We start from the raw sequence: 18018 nt of genomic DNA, 5'->3' as shown, positions 1-18018 counted from the left end.
TGGGAAAAGGACAGGGAAAAAATCCTGGCACTGAATGCTACAGTGCAACTCCACTCAAACATAGACCTGAATTTGCTTTGGAGAAATGAGAAAAGGTCTAAGCGGTTCTTTACCTCAGAGCCTGTGGCCTCTAGGATGGTGGGGTGGGCACTCTCTGGTGCCCAGGAGATGCATTCCACCACATGTTCATGCTCCCGCAGTTCAGCTTTGCACTCTTTTGAGGCCACGACCCACACCCGCACTGTCTGGTCATTGGAACAGCTGGCAATCAGTGTGCCGTCCTGGTTAGGCCGCACCATACGGACCCACTCTCTATGGCCTGTGAAGGTCTTCACACAGTAGCTAAGAAGCAAATAACAAATAAGAAAAGGAATGTTAGAGAAGATATAATAATAGTCTTAGAACAAACATTTTGGTTTTGAGAAAAAGGGTGATTTTGGATTATACGTACCCAGTTGCAACCTCCCACATTTTTATGGTTTTGTCCCTTGAGGCAGAAACAATGTGATCTCCATTCGGCATGATAGCTACAGATGAAACATTGTGGTCATGTCCTAAAAACAGACAAGACAAATTAAGAATCTTTTATAAAAACATTCAGAGTAACAACAGCCCACGCATTTCAAGCTGGCAAATAATGTGATTTTATCATTTCAAACAGCAAAACATGATCCTTTTTATCTTATTTTCAACAGGAAACATATTCAAAGATCAATGCATATTCACAAACAACAAAGTATGATGGGTTTGGTTCTTATTAGCCAATTAAATGGCATATTAGGCAGCCCATTTGCTGTGACCTGCATTGTTCCACAGAGAATATGAGATGCTTAATTACCAAGGCAGTGGGCCACATTTAAGCTGCTAGACAGACAAACATAACAGTGAGTATACTCTATAAGGCCAGTTTAACTGTGTGCGTGTGTCTCATACAGGCAATAATAATGAGTGGGAGGTATGCACAAAAGTGGTATCTGGTGCTAAAGAGGATAATTAAAGTGCTCTCCAAATCGGCACTAATCTTCCTCACCAGTTTTGCCCAGAAGGATTTTACATGAAGGAAGGTTTTGATAAAAAGAAAAAGATGAATAGATTAATTAAACGTGAATGGAAGATAGTGGAAAAAAGAAGGATGGAGTGAAAATGGTGGGGAACAAACCAAGACAACAGACTCAGTTTAATAGCAGGTTTTTCGACAGTGATATCTGCTTTTAAATGTGTGAAAAAAAAACCCTCATTGTGAACGCAGCTCATCTGTTTGAGGAAGTGTGCCAGCGGCCCCTCACCCTCATTTACAACAAAAAAGAATGGGCAAACAGCAAAATACGTTATTCAATTAAACAAAAGAAGGCTTTTAAAGTCCATCTTAGATTTAGGAATGCCAGAACACTTCTTGTTTGCCAAGAAGACTTATTCAATTCATAGATTTTCATTCATGTCTGCTTCATAATCAGACATTAATGATTAAGAAACAGCAGACGTGTGGAGAGAATGGGAGAAAAAAACTCAATGTTGAATGCAGATGAATTATACTGCTTACACTGCTGCTGCTGGCTGGTTGGTGGTGGGGGGCCTTCTCACAAATCCAACAAGGGATTAGTCGGGCCTGAAGGCAGATGTAGACTACGCTACTATCATTTACTTGGCAAAGGGTATAATAGCGATGGGGAATGCATGCCTAAGGACTTTCTTTAGTAATTACTTGACCAACGTTGATAGAGATTCACCACATATTAAAAAAGTATTTAGATAGGCTTCTTAAAAAACATGAGTCAATTCTTCACCATTCAATGATCATAATTGATGACAATGTTTAACAAGTGAGGGAGTAAAGTGCCTGTTGGACTACACTGTGGTGGGAAGTGCAAAGAGAGAAAAGATAAAAACAGTCAATTTGTCAAAGAGGCCATGGATCTCAGTATAGACTGCAGTAGATTGGAAAAGATTGAGGTATGTAACCAGCATTTAACATGATTACAGCAACAAGATCACCTAAGATCACCAACATCATCAGATTTCATAGAAGAAATACATAGTTGTATCTTCTTACCATGCATGGTCCTGATGCATTCAAAGCCTTGGAAGTCCCACAGCTTGATAGTCATATCTGCAGAGCAGGATGCCAGCAGTTTGCCAGTCTGGTCAAAAGAGATGTCCTGCACCGAATCTGTGTGGCCTTTCAGTGTACGTTCAAAGTCTCCTGTTTCATAGTCCCAAACCTGGAGAAGAGACCATATTCATACATTATCTTTTGAGGAGATCACAATCTGCTCTAGGAACATTATCATATTACGATCCCTATGACTTTCGCAGTAGGGACTGCTCAAAAAACGTACCAACTTGCCTTTCACCCGTAATTGTGTAATGTAATAATGTTTTCTCCAAAATGTTCTGGGACTTTATGGTCTGAATTCTTGTTTGTTCTGTTGCTGAAGATTTTTTTCCCTTTGATTTGTGTGTGTATAACAGGGGTGATCTTTATGCACAGGATAGTAGACAATGAATGAATGAATGGATGAAATGCAGAATAGGCTATCAGCATTAAACAGGAGTCTAACAATACAAATTATCAAGAAATAATAATAATTTTATTGGGGATCAAGTGAATTTCCCAGTGACACAAACAAATCAGCACTTCTGGGTATGAGGACTGCATTAAGTCACTCTCTGAAACCAAAATAAGATGAGGAGATCAAAGCAAGCTGCCTAGGAAACACATTTCTGCCTCAACAATGAGATGCACTGATGGAAGAATTATTACAGGCACACACACACACAACCCATGACAGAATCCATGATACATAACTGTTGCTAATGGCAGGGATTCACGTGCCAAGCTGTCAGTTAGGGTTACATTTAGACCTGATGGAGCCAAGAGACTGTTTTGCCAAGTTTCGTGAAGTCAGTTGGGGTACAGACAGACTATGGAGTGAAGGGTAGGGAGACCGATTTTCTAGCTTGAAAAAGCTGATGCATCCCTGTTGTAAACCAGACAGCTCGTCATGGAGAGATAAACCCTGTTTGGTTCTTCACTTGGGGTAGGAGATTTTGGACAGGTGGTGTCAGGAGAACCCCACCCTCCCCCACATCCTTCTGCCTCCACCCCAGGAAGCTACAGACAGTGCAGATGGTCATGTGTATGTACAGGGATTATTCCAGAAGATGATCAATGCACTTTATGTGTTAAGTTACAGCTGATCTAAGTGTCTACATGCATACCAAGTATTTAGCAGCAGCAGTAGCCTCTACATCACACATGTAATCTATTAACAACCTGTAATATAATACTACCACTGTTGATTCTCACTGGACTTTGTCCAGAGCAGTATTCGATCAGTGCCTTTTTCATTAACTAATGAAAAGAGTCCCAGAGTCCCAAATAATGTTTTTACTAAATCAATCAAGTCCAAGATCAATTATTTTCTTATATAGCACCGACAAGCTGTCACGTTTGAGAAGATGCAAGCAGAAAACTACATAACCACATAATTGTTTCATCTTGAATCCATTTGCGATTGCAGCTCCTGTGTCACCTATAGCCATTTTTAGCGGTGTAATGGTTCGATTTGGTGAAGTACGGTGTACCATACTGAATTAGGAATAATGCCACAACAACCAGCCCCAAATGCTCTACTCTTTGGCAGTAAAATGGTATGGCAGGTCAGGGTGGAGCTAGACTGGCTCCACCCACGATCGTCAGGTGATGGTCAGCAGACAGAAAGACACCACACCCATGCGATCAGTGTAAATATCTTATGGGAGTCGAGGCAAATGCCTGCCATCTATTCTCATACAAAGCTTGACGTCTTGTTGAGACAAATCACCACAAACAGAGCAGGAAAAAAAGAGCAGCTGGATGTCCTCCATTGTTGTGTTTTATCGTCACACCGGTATGACGTCACACTACACATCGGGCATAGCTAGCTCACACCCCACCTAACAACTTAATGTACTGTTCTCAGTCGAAATGCAAACCTGACCCAGGACTTCACCATTCCAAACTGTAACGTACTGTACCAAACCAAAGAGTACCATGAAACACAGCCTACGATGGAGGACTGAATATTAAAATGCACTAATAAAAACAAAGTCAGACTGAATGACTGTAATCATAGTCATTCTATTTCAATATCAGGCAGTAGAATGATGGGGAGCTTCTCAGCCAGCTTAGCATAAGGAGCCCAAGGTCTAGGTTCTATGTTAAAAATTTAACAGAGCCGTTGAGGAGGAGAAAAGTAGGACACATGGTGAGTAGTTAGGCTAGGCCCAAGAGAAACAAGCCAAGCAGGAGAAGGTGCCTTAAGGCAGAGATGAATTTTAAATTTGGGCCTGAGTCTGCCTTCTTGTGGAGGGATGGACATCACTGATGGTAGGTAGTTCTAATGGGAAAGTGAAGGTGTGATGGGGGTGGGATGCAGAGGGAGAATTGGAGGGAAAGAGGGGAAGAAGGGAGAGGAGAGGTTATAAGAGGAAGGTGCCACAAAGTAGAGAGGGGGTCCGTGCTCTATGGGTGCAGCCAGGGAGGAGAGTGTGTCTTATGAATAAATTATACACAAAAACTCAGCAGAGTATTGGCACTGTTAAGTGTGGCCAGGGAAAAATAGTACTGCAAAAATAGACCAGTGACAGACGATGAATTGATTATTTTAGTGTTTAGTGTTACTTAAACACTGTTAGATTAACTGTGTCTTGTGCAATGGGAGGACGACCCAAAGAACTGGCCTCAGCTATCATACACTTGCATATTTAGCCACTTTATTAACTGTCGCTATTGCAGGGAAAGTGTGATCCTGCAGCCACAGAACAGCTGCCACCACTGTGTTTCGCCAATGGGGAGAACTAGTTTACTGCTGCTTCTTCTTCTACTCCAGAAGTTCCACCCATAATCATATCTCCAGTGGCATCTTGAGGAATAAGGTGGATAAGGGGACCTACTTTTTAAAGATGACAAACTACCACAAACTGATGCAAATTCACAAAATAATTCTGACTATTTTAATGCCATGTCCGTAATGCATACTATTACTTTGAATAAATAATCTACACATTTCCAACAGATAACGTACACCAAGCAACATCTTTCAACATATTGTGGACCAAATAACTGATCGATTAATCAAGAAAATAGGACAGATTAATCGACTCTGGAAATAATTGTTAGTTGCAGCTCCACAGTGAAATAAAATGCTGCAGCTCTTATTTGGAAAACCTACAGACACTCAGCTCTGCAGAGGAAAACAGCTGAAATACTTTTCGTAAAAAGATGTAAGATATTAGTTCCAAAGCCCAGCACTGACCTTTATTGTGGCATCCTCAGATGCTGACACCATGACACTGAAGACTGGATGGAAGATGACGCGGGTGACTGGATTGCGGTGCCCACTCAGCGCGTACCTTTCTGGTGGGCGTGGGATCCACTCTTTGGGGTCGCGCTTCTGACTGACAGGGCCTCCCAGGGTAATTTCCTCTTTAGCTTCATTCAGTTTGGATTCAAGCTCCATCACCTGTCCAAAATATGGATGCAAGTTAACAGTGTACAGGGAGGCCTGTGTTTTAAAACAAAACGATTCAAATAAAGAATTCACTTAATGTTTTCCTTGGTAAACAACACTGTATTTTGGCAATAACAGAAACACAAACCTTTTTTTGTAATCTGATGACAGAGGTCCATTTCTTTTCCAAAAGGCCAGCGTACTTCTTATCCAATTCTTCATTCTGTGGGAAAAAGGGGTGGGGGTGGTTGCAAAATAAATAGGTTAATAAATACTGTGCGAATATCAGCAAAAAGGTAAAAAAGCTAATTAAAGTTGCAGTCTCAGCATAACCTGTGCAGCCCATGGGAGGGGGGGCAGTTGGGGTGGCATGTTGAAGTATTTGGCAATTGTAAAGAAGGAACAGGGAAATATTTACACTCATCACAGGCCAGGCAGTCAGGCTGCCAGTCACCATCAACCTAGTGTACCATACACGCACAAAAACACACACCCTAGTTCTAATCCTTTTCACACAAGCTAATCTGCAGACAAGAAAGACTTAGGCATCTTACAATATCCTGGAGGCAGCAGTGGAAGTCAATTTGTGGCAGTCTTGGCAGACAGAAGCCTGTAGATTAATACCACAAGCTGGAGGCTAACTTTTATGTAACAGATCTCATGGCTCACAGTGTCTCACTGCCAAGAAAACAACAATAGCATGAACGGTGATGTTTTCTCTGTAACAAGGCACACATTTTAAATAAAACCTGGATTAAAAATAACTATTATTTAGCATTTAACTGCTGTGGGGGGAATCATTACTGTACTAATTAGATTTTTTATCTATCTATCAGTTAAAAGAATAACTAGGTAATTAATCATGAACAATGAACATAATCAGAAACTGATACACAAATCTCACAATATTACCATGTAACCATATTCACCTATAGTTAAAGTTAGGTTTAAGTTAAGGTATATATCCATGACAATTTTTCGAAGACACGGACAATTAAGCTGAAATACTGTCCGTAAATGTAAAAAAATAAAAAATAAAAAGCCATTGGAATAGACAGAAAACAGACGAAGAGAATGAGGAACCCAGTTTGAACAAGTCTGCCATCATCTAATCTGCCATCTGCCTGGATACCCTGCCCAAAAACGCAAACACACAAAGAGACAGGCACACATAAGGATGCATGAAATGGCTAGTGCCAGACATCAAGACTTCATTGTCGGCTGCCAGCATATTGGCAGTGGAAAATACATTTCTGTTTGTGTGTGTACATACATACATATATTTATGTATATTGATGTTTGCATATAGGTATTTTTTGCAAGGAACTATGAAACTAGACTACATTCTCCAATAATTATTCCTACATTAAAAACCTGCTGGTTCACACCACCTTACATTGCACTGACCTGTATAAACATGGTTAATAACCACCTTTGCAATAAATTAAAAACAATGTGGCCTCAGGGAAAACATAGTTAAAAATAACTTTATTGTTTAGCCTTGTGATGCCAAGGGGCTAATACCCATCTGGGTGAAAATCTTTCTACCATGTCCTGATCTACTGTTAAGGTTGCTTACACAAGGCGCCTGAAAAAATATTGAATAAAGTGACTGAAGAGACATGGGTGGGGTGTCACATGGAGGTTAGATAAAATAAGTGCTGTTTGGAGGCAAGCAATAAAAACATTAAAAAAAATTATAATCAGAAAGTAAAAACATGTCCAACATGAATCTACTCACATTATCTAATTCTGCCTCCTTCTTGAAAGTGGAATATGCCTCTTCATATCCATTGGAACGTAGATAATCTGCTATCGCTCGATTTCTGAAACAGACAAAGGAAACCCATAATTAGCTTTTCTGATTAACAGACAAGATAACTGTATGTGGAATGAAAAACAATGTAAGAAAATAAGATGTATTCAGTTCTGTAAAACAAAGACACAAAAGGAGAATAAGTATATTTAAGTATAGGACAGAGATGCAAAGTGAAAATGCCTAGCCATAATAAAAAAATGCTTTGCATTTGTCTAGCACAGTCTGTTGGTTTCACACACAAACACCCTCTCCACTATTTGACACAAATTCAGAAATCTGTCCGACTTCAATAATGAGCGCTTGTTGCTGTGGGCAAATAATAAGAAGGGATGACTCCCTATGGTGTAGATAGCAGGTAAATAAGCAATAATGAACATCCTACCATCACCTACAGCACTATGTACAATGAAAGTGAGGGAGATGCCCGAGACACAAATGCAAATGTCTTCTGATGGTACACGATATTTCAAGCCTTCCTGTATTGGTGCACAGGGATCCCCACCATTCATGCCAAGAGAAACCAGACAGGCTGTCGGGCAGCAATCCTTTGAGGTGGTTGGGTGGACAATCTGTCAGCCCAGCCTATGCCCCCTGTGCCCCATTTGGACAGTGTTGAGCACTGAAATCACCCTCTTCGTCCACCCACCTGGATCTCCATGACAACAGAAACAGAACTTATTACAGCTCAAGGTTAGCAAGAGGTTATCGGTCCCTCTGACAGCTTGCATGCTGGAGGTCTAAAAAACAAACAGGGAGGGCTGAGGTGCTTTTGCATGCCTGAGAATAATGTGTCACAAAGGGATAAAATAGGAGGAAAGCTGAAGTCTGATGCGGTTTTTGGGTGTGTTAGCAGTTAGCACAAACTCAAGCATTTCTGCCCAATCTAACAACAACAACTTTTATCAGAGTCAGAATATCACAAGGACAACTGAAGCTCCAATACCACTAATATGCTCACAAGTGAGCAGAAGACAGAGTGGAGGGTGAGAAGGCAGTTTGGTGTGGCAACATCTTTGTTACAGATATTATACCGAAACACTGTGGTGCAGAATAAGCTCCCAAAATGATTGAGATTACAAATAAAAGGGGTTTCAACAGGATCTCTGGGGTCAGTCTTAGACATGGGTTAATAAGTGCAGACATTGTAAGGGAGCTCAGAAATAAGTGAATTCGTGGACAGCCAAGGTTAAGAAATTCAGTTCAGGTTCAGTTAGAGAGGCAAGGTTGAGACGGTTTGGTCATGTGCAGAGGAGGGACAGTGAGTATATTGGACAAGGGATGCTGAAGATGGAGCTGGGGAAGACCACAGAGAAGGATCATGGATGTTGTGAAGGAGGACATGAGGACAGGTGGTGTAACAGCTGTAAATATATTTTTTATTTGATTAAAAGGCTTGGTCAGTGTGAAAAATAGCAACTGAAAATGATTCTGTTTATGTTACAAAATCATCCTACAATTGTGTGTAATCTTCAAATACTGAATGCAGGCCTCACATGGGTTAATAGCACTGTGGTTGGTCAAGCCACAAGTGCTCTCTCTCATTAGACACAGAGAGATGGGGTCGAGATGTATGACTTCATCCTTCTGAGAATGAGTGAGTCACACATCCAGTATGTCTGCCACTAGCATTAGCTCCTGCTAGTATCTGCTCTATGATCATACCCCTACACATCATTGTGGAGACGAGCAACACAAAGCTACTGCCTACTGACAGACATCAAAGAAATCCTTTTAAAAAATGAATGCAATCAGATTGACTCACTTGAATGACCAAAACATTCAAACGTGTTTAGAAGAGCATCTTATGTAGTTAAAAGCTGGATGAACGACTTGATCATCTTATCATGCAAAAATGCCATCTTTTTTTTAAAGATATAAATATTTCATATACCACAAGACCTACTGTATATATGAAAAACAAAACCGGGCTCAGCATAACACTGTTCGACAGGGGACCCTTTTCACTGCTGCACCACACATGCTTCGAGCTTAGCCGAAGAAGTAACTGTGGTAGTAATAGCAGCAATTATCAAATTATTCCACCACCATGTCAACTGAATGTATGTAATCATGTTATGTTACTTTAACAGACACGCACTCAAATGTGACGCTCCATCTGTCACATAGTATGCACACACTCGGAGGTGCCATTACCTCTCTTGCTCAACCACTAGCGCAATACAAAGCAGACACACTCAACTGCATCTCTCTGGCTGAGCACTTGAACATGCATACAAAAAATACCGTTTAAATTTTGAAAATTATCGGGATATAGATTTTTGGTCATACTGACCAGCACTAGATCCAGCCTACATACTAGCAGAAGAAGATAAATACATTTACAAAGCAGCAATGTCCTACAGCTTTGTCCTCCACATGAAAATTAGTCTACATGAACCCACTTTGTTTTTTGAATCATATCACTTCTTTGAAAAGGGACCCACAGTGGAAAAATTTCAAAACACCAGCCTTGCTTTTTCATGAAGACAAACGATATGCTACTTTGGAATAAAATTACCAATGACTACAATGATGGAGTGAGTGACAGCGCATGCAAGTGCAACAGAGAGGAGGGATTCCTCTCTGTTGCACTTGCATTTCTTCATAATTTGGACTGTGTTTATTCAATGTTCTACCACATCGCAGGGATGCAAGCAACGAAGCAACACGAAGGTTCCACAACTCCAACCAGCACAAAACAATGAGCTCATACCTAAAAGAAGAGTTACTGATGCATGGATAGGTTTTAAGTCTGACATAGAATGGAAAACTGTACTTAACCACGATAAGATATAATCACAATTAGAGTTGTCACAATACCAAAATGAGTAACCACGATACTATACCAGACAAAGTATCAAGGTTCCGGGTATTATCGCGATACTGCAGCCTTTTTTGATTATTATTATTTTTATGAACTGCAATGTATTTGTACAGTTTATCTATCTGTGTCTATCGAAGCGGAGCAGTCTTCATGGAGTTCGTTCTTGCCGGCAGAAAACACAAACAGCCAATCAGCTAACAGGCGGCCGCAATGTAGCAAAAACTGGCACCAGTAGTATAGTAATCCACGGTAGTACCGACGTGTAACATTTCTAGTATAGTAGGAACTGTTACGATTTGGCACCGCAGGGTACCGTGCAACTCTAATCACAATATTGCAAAATACTGAGTATTTGCTAAATCATATATTGCGATATACTCACAGCAGCTCGAGTGAGTGTGAGCACTTGGCACCATCTAGTGGACTGAAGCTATAACAGATTTATTTTATGCTAATCCACAAAAAGTTTAATGTTTCAGTTAAAACATTATGTGATGCGTTTCAAAAGCGTATATATAATATTGCCACACAAATTATCGCGATATTTCACTGTATCGATTTTCCCTCCACCCCCGAACACACATTATACACAATGTGCTGTCAGACATTGAAACATTTACTTGCTTACTTCACTGTAGCTTGCTGAAGTAACCTTTTGTCTCATTTATGTCTGCATTCTATCTGTTGGGTCCTCACATTTACAGTCAGGGGATGGTTGAAAAAGGAACAAAAGTCACATGCACTAACTTGTAGTCTACGACAGGGAGGAGGCTAAGGGGATCTTCGTTGTAAAGCACAGATAAAGGACAGCATCTGCACATGGGAGCCTCCAGGTTTTTCTATTTTTACTGCAAGCCAGTGGGGATGAGTCCCCTGACCCTGGACAGAAACACAGATGTGCTTTTCATTGGCAATGCTAGAACTTGAAACAACTACAACATCTGACTGTGGTGATGACAAAATAGTATCATAAGCATTAGTTTCCATTTTAGACAAAAACAAGGAAAGTCTAATTTTTCCTTTAACCATTTTAATATTTATTTTTAATTAAAAAAATAGAAATAAATTAATTTATACAATAAATACATAAAATATAAAAATACTTTGCTTTGATGTTTAAAAAAAGACCTTTTGATCCCTGTTCAAATCAACCCCTCTACATAACTACACTTGTCAAGTAATGGCGATTTTCCTCTACACACTGTTTGGTATGGTTTTCATTACTATAGTACCTCCTCAACGTAGGTGGAGTCATAGCACGGCTGCATGAAACTGCAGTTACACGCGACACAAAAACTAATGACTAGTGACTTGTAAAGCAGATTTGTTCACAGAATCGTTCAGTACTTCCTGCATGAGAAGAGCACAAACTACGTCTGACACAGTCACTGAACTGAAATGTGGCGAAAGGGGTTGTGATTCCAGAGAACACACTTTGGCCAGCGAACGACAGTCATGACAGACATCCCATATAGTATAGTATCCACTCAGCTCGCTTGAAACCTCGCAAGAGCAGGTACTAAAAATAGTACCAGGTACTATCATTGATGGAAAAGCAAAACAAAAAGAGCAGAGTTGTGCCGTGCTGGGAGTGTGTAGTGGAAAAGTTCCAAAGCAGGGTCTCAAAATGAGAGTTAAGAGAAAAAAATCACAGGCCCTGTTCAGACTTAGTACTTACATTCTAAGTCATTAGTCATAAGTCATTCTTAGTAGCTTTCCATAGCTCCAGGTTTGTCAGTTCACAACTGGTATTACAATTTGTTTGCATGTGTTGAATCCCTACTTGTGACCTCATTTCCCAACTCAAAACACATGTTTATCATTTCTGTTTGTGATGATCAAATTACTAATTTCAGCCAATATGACAGCTGAGATGGTTGTCAATGTCTTTGGCCAGGAGGGGCCACAGGAAGCAAAGCATTACATGTTACATTAAATGATGATTTTCCTAATTTGCTCAATGCATGCCAATATTGCAGTGGTCACAAATAAATCAATGTAAGAGAAATGCAGGTGTAAAGACATCAGTTCATTATGAAACTTGTAGCAAGCACGAGGATGTCAGCTGGTTTGGCATTAAGAGATTAAACATGGCCCAGTGTGCATTTGCATTAACACTGCTATAATAATGTAGCCAGACCATATACATCCCAGATCACCCCCAAATGTGGTCAGAGAGATCAGATGTTAAGTGAGCACCCAGTGCATTGAAACATGTACCGAGAGCAGACCACTTTTGTTCAGATGACACAATATGGGTGTTTACAGCAGGTCTCAAAGAATGAGGCCTTTGGGTTACTTTATCGCCAAAAAGCTCAAAGAGAGTGCGAATTGAGCCAAGCACCATCTCCTAATAATGAGGATGCAACTGATGCTTGAATGAGGTCCCATACCAGCTTATTTTACGCAATGGAGCCAAAGTTTTGTGCAACAGAGCAAAAAAAAGAGTGTATTAGGGGCTGGCAGCTTCCTCTGAATGGCAAAAAGTATGAAAGATTAGCATTCCAATAGACCTCCATACCAACATACCCCTCCCACAGTTCTAATCTAGAAAACACAGAAACACTACTAGGAATGTTAACAGCCTCCAAAGCCTCCAATATCCAAAGCTCAATCAGCATTTTGGTAAGAGGGTGCACAAGAAGAGTAAAACTTGCCCAGTAACTTATTGCAGCTGTGCCAGGCAGAAGAACAAGTGAAATTAAACATTTAATATCACATGTTTTAAGTAACATGACAACCACAAAGTATAAATCTAATCTGAGCTACATTTTGTGATAATATTGTGTTGGCAACTTACAATTCATCTCGTTGTCGTTGTGACAGCACCATGATGATGGGGAGGTGTGGGTGGGGCTAAGAGTGATCAGTTGGTGGAAGGTGAATCTTGGGCAGCTGCTGCGCTCTCCTCAGGAGATGAGCTGTGCTGATCCAGGCAACACAGGTGCGCCGAGCTGTGTATCCAATGGTTTGCGTTTGATTTGTTCAGGCAAAGGCTAAAACTGAGAAAAGGGGAAGGCAGGATTCTGCTTCCCAACTGGCCGACTCCTGGGACAAGCAAAGTGGAGGTTGCAGACAAGTCACCAGCCGAGTCTACACGGCATCTAGAGAGGAGAGATGGAAAATCATCATTAAGTATGAATGACACAGCATGAACAGTGGGTATGGATGAAAATGTTAACAGGCCAAAATTACTCTGCACTAGATATACACATAGAAAATGGCTTAAGATTCTGCAAACAATCAGAAAACATGAAGAAATAAACAATACAGAAGTTGTATTTCAGAGAGAGAACTCCCACAGTGAAGCATGAAATCATCTATCACACATTAAAAAAAAAAAAAACTCCTTTCCATAAACCACTACTATTTGCTTTTCAGCTCCACTCCTGCTATCTACATTTACAATCAGATTGTCAAATCCATAGTCAGTCAGCCAGTCATGTCACCAGCCTGCTCTAAGAAGTCTGGTCTACTCTTGCAGCAAATTCCCTTCCGCATGCACATACAAGGGCTGACCCACATTCTCTGAGCAACAACGTATCCTCCCAGGTTACCAAATGAAAAGGAAAGACAGGACACAACCTTGCACTCTTGAGTAATGGCTAAGATCTTGTAAAATTTAGTTGACACCTCCTCTAAGAGCTGGCTGGCCACACTGACTATTTCTGTCCGTAAAAATTCATTGTTAAAATTGGAGCAACAAAATCATAATACAGCTAACAACTTGTGATGAAGGTTACTTTATACGACATCCTTGTCTTTAAAACTGTGAGCTACCAGATCTGGGACTAAATATCTGCCAGACCAGTGAACAAACAAAACATTTTTTTTGTCCTCTTGAAGAGCAGCATGACCAATCTACTTGACGTGCAGACACATGTCAAAAAGCCCTAGACATTTGCTGTGTGGGACAGGTTCCACTGAAAGACATCATGATGTACCTGGAGTAAGCATTAGGGTTGCACATCTTCACTGGCCTCACACTATTACGATTATCAGGTCAAAAAATCAGTTTGAGTCAATATCACGATACAACGCATTCTAAATTTTCTATATACCAATTCACATAGCTATGCATCAATACATAAGCAATCTAAAATTAATTTGAACATAAACATTAGTATTTCATCCACAAAACCAAAACTAATAGAAGCATGTATTTTTACATAAAATCAATAAAATAACTTCAAATATAGCTTACATGTATGTTAAATCCATAATACATTTTATTATAATTTGATTATTGATTGATTTTTCAGACTTTTTTTTAAGTTGATGCATGCAAACACGTTTTCTTAAACCAAAACACATACATGAGGAGAGAGAGCAACTGTGGGCATGAGGACTGCTGTGTTTACTTTCAATACACACCTCTCCTCTCTGAAGTTGGAAACTAGCTTCTTAGTTAGCCATGCTCAGTGAGTTGGTAGCAAACTCCTGTATTTATTTCCCTACTGCAAAACATGCAGTTGCTAAACAACTCTTATGGTTGGTTGCAAATGTCCAGACATAAAATTAGTGTGCTGAAGGAATTAGGTAAAACCTTTTTAATATTAAAAATCATGTTTTTGTATGCATTTTTGACACAAAAGAATCAACAGCTAACCGCTGGACACTAATGTCACCACCAGACAGCAAGCAGGATAGCAGTTAGTCAGCTATCAGTGGTCTGATAACCTTGGACTGTGTGTGGATTCCAGCAGTCTGGGGGTCTCTAGATGCTGACCAACAACAGTGCTTCAGTGATTCAGATGAGGAATGGCTCTCTCTAAATGATCATTAGAGGTACACTCTGGTTTGAAAAATAAGGTCATCTACCTTCCTTCCTACTTTCTTCCTTATGTATTGCTGGCAACTGTCATTACTTTGTGCATCCATGACTGTGTTAATTTCCCATCTTAACATATATCAGTTGTGGGTTCAGTAGTACTGAGCAGAATGTTTGCACTAATCATATAATCAGACTAATTGGCTCAGCACAAAATGTAGTGGTGTGGGCAAAATGAGCTAGAGCCATATTGCATCTATTTAACTGCCTGCTGATGGTTAATAGCAGTAAAGCAGGGCTCCAGACCAACTTTTTGCATTGCTTGCACAAGTGTGCCCAACTTGTTAATTTAGGTCCTCCAGCACAAAATGTATGTGCACCCACATTCTTCAATGTATCGCTTTCAGTGCCCCAATTTCAAGGATTGCCTTTTTGTAATTTCTCATATACATTTATACTTGTATACATTAAATGGTTGTAAACAAGATATAGTGAGTATACTGTTCCCCAATTAGGATTCTCATCTTCATCTTTGACCAAGGGTTCCTCACAACCATCTCTCCAACCAAATTGGTTACACTCTAGAGCCCTCGTAATGCACCTTCCCCAAGTGATTGTTTTTTTTTTTTGTGCAGCATGTGTACTGTAACTAGACCCTTACAGTAAAAGCACTGACACCTCCAAGAGAAAATAATTTCTGCAGGAGTGAAAACAGATCATCAGTTATGAAAGTCCTGCTTTAATGAATGATGGAATGGTTACTCTGGCTCTGTCAATGCACAACAAATACAACAACCAAATGCCAAGTCAATACTGTATTCAACCACACCCATTTTGTCACTGCAGTCTATTTTTACAGAGACTACCTTCATAAAACATAAGTCATGAGAGCTTAACCTACATGTTTCGAAATGGTGGACCAACAACCACAAGACTTCAAAACAAGAAATCAATTTAGAAAACATCTCAGTAATGTGTTAGCAAACCTTATAAGAAGAGAGAAGGATTCAGAAAAACATTATTTGTAAGTACACCACCAATGCTGACAGATCAGGGAGTTGGTTAAACTGATAATTCAAGTATAAAAAAGACTTACAATAATTCAATTTTGCATTATCAAACTGCCAAATATGACAAAAAAAGTGTGTGTACATTATTTAAATCAACAGATGCCTGAATAAAGGACACCCTTGAAGAATGCAGTGCATGTGGTGGAAAATAAAAATATCAGAGTATAATATTAAGTCCAACTGTTGGTGTGAAATTGTGTCCCAGCACCTTGTCACAAAACATACCATACGTCATGTTGACAATGCTATCACCTGACTGTCAACTCTGGTTCACGGTTCATGGTTTTCTGCTAGCGTCATTGTGTTAGACTCCAGTTTAAAAAAAGAAAGCATCTCAAACAGCTGGAATCTGGAGCGCCCTCATTTTCTTTTGGTGACTTCATCTTAAATCATCTGGGTTCTCAAAAAGTTGCATTATAATCATACTTGAATGCATTTCTACACACAACTTGGAGCAATTCTGGCAGGCTAAACCATGCCACAGTATGCAGTAAAAATTAGATGGCAAAACTATTCATAAAAATAATAGCAAAAGTGACTCCACATTTCAGGACACTGGGTAGGCTAGTACTTCTCAACTCAAATATTGGAGTGGGACAACTCATACAGTGGTTTATACAGATACTCAACTCATACAGTGGTTTATACAGATAGATAGATAGATAGATAGATAGATAGATAGATAGATAGATGAATGAAGGAATAAATATTATCAGGTTCTCAATAGTATTAGTTTTTGGCTCTGCATGTTGGATGCATGTAGAGCCCACATGATCACAACAACTGCATGTGTGTGTTACTGCTATTTCAGAGGCTAAACATTTTTCTTTAACCTCTGAAATCAGAGGCTACGAAGACGGACTACAAACGCAAGCTAGCTGTTAGCACCACCCTGAGGCCACCTGTCAACTTTCAACAGCCTCCGTTTGTTAATTATACCCCAAAAACCAGCCATGCCAAGAGCTTTCTGTGTTTTAAATGTGTCCTGAAGCTCCACACACGGAGCCAAGTACATCTGAGGGGCCAGTCCCCGGGCTCCGGGTTTACCTGCGGGATAAGTCAACCCTGTGTGGGTTGGTCTAATCCAAAATAGTGAAAACAAGAGGGGTGTTCTCTGAAGACACGCCGTTACCTGTGAAACACAGGTGCTCTGAAAACACCCCCATTAGCACTTGGTACTTTACTCGTGATGAAATTAACCATAGTGTGAAGTGTGTAGTGAAATAAATCAATCTTAACTGAACTGAGAAACATTACCTGATCTTGGTCAACTCTGTCATATCTGAAAGTCTGCCAATGTGCGATGTGGATTTTAATTTGGTGCTTTCAGCAGTGACACCAACTCTGTTAACACACCAGCTATGTTTACATGGACACAAGTAATCAGAAGAAAAGCCTGTGCAGAGTATAAGGTATGTCCCGATCATGAGTCAACTTCACACATTAGTCATTTGTGTGCCTACAGTACATCAGCTGAAGAAAAGTTGATATTTTCTAACAAAACTACCTTAACTTGAGTGGCAGATTCACTCACTGTAACACATACGTATACATACGTAAAGGCATGTTTACATTTGATCATTCTTGACATGCAGCATACCCACAGAATGCTCAGAAACTCGGCTAAAAGCTCATGAAAACCATTCTTATGTTCATCAAACTCAGACTAAACGCCAATTGATCGAACCAACACAAGCCAAAAAAAACCTAACAGTGTAAACATTTCAAATCGGCACCGGAGAATCAGCATAGTCATGTAAAAAGAAAAAAAGTCTGCTCGACAGCAGAGACTCCAAAGATTCCAACGGTACCATTTATATCACTCTACGACCAAAACTCACGGATCCAGCCGCAAAATAAGAGCAAAACAACAACTCACTTTCTAGAAATCCAACCATAAATGTTGTCTTACCTTTGCTTTTTACCAAAACAAGCGGTTTTCACCGGAACAAAACTGCTTCTAACGGAGAACTAGACTTCCCAGCATGCTTTGGGGACTGTTCCTGGTCTGATTGGTCATTCCAGACGGACATTAGCTCATT

At 40.1% G+C, this 18018-nt stretch overlaps 1 protein-coding gene across 1 annotated transcript in view; it reads right to left on the bottom strand.

Moving 5' to 3' along the window:
* The window catches only part of LOC131462583 (lissencephaly-1 homolog), a 28182-nt gene that overhangs the window by 6936 nt on the left and 3228 nt on the right, over window positions 1–18018 (bottom strand). The window contains exons 2-8 of the mRNA XM_058633894.1: window positions 12936–13239; window positions 7234–7318; window positions 5641–5715; window positions 5298–5504; window positions 2051–2219; window positions 452–554; window positions 114–342 (exon numbers count right to left, since the gene is read on the bottom strand). Coding sequence (XP_058489877.1) covers window positions 114–342; window positions 452–554; window positions 2051–2219; window positions 5298–5504; window positions 5641–5715; window positions 7234–7318; window positions 12936–12967 — 900 coding nt within the window. The 5' untranslated portion in view covers window positions 12968–13239. The remainder of the gene's footprint in view (window positions 1–113; window positions 343–451; window positions 555–2050; window positions 2220–5297; window positions 5505–5640; window positions 5716–7233; window positions 7319–12935; window positions 13240–18018) is intronic.

Source organism: Solea solea, chromosome 7 (assembly GCF_958295425.1).
Source record: "Solea solea chromosome 7, fSolSol10.1, whole genome shotgun sequence".
Lineage (NCBI taxonomy): Eukaryota > Metazoa > Chordata > Actinopteri > Pleuronectiformes > Soleidae > Solea > Solea solea.
This window is presented reverse-complemented; position numbering and strand designations above follow the sequence as displayed.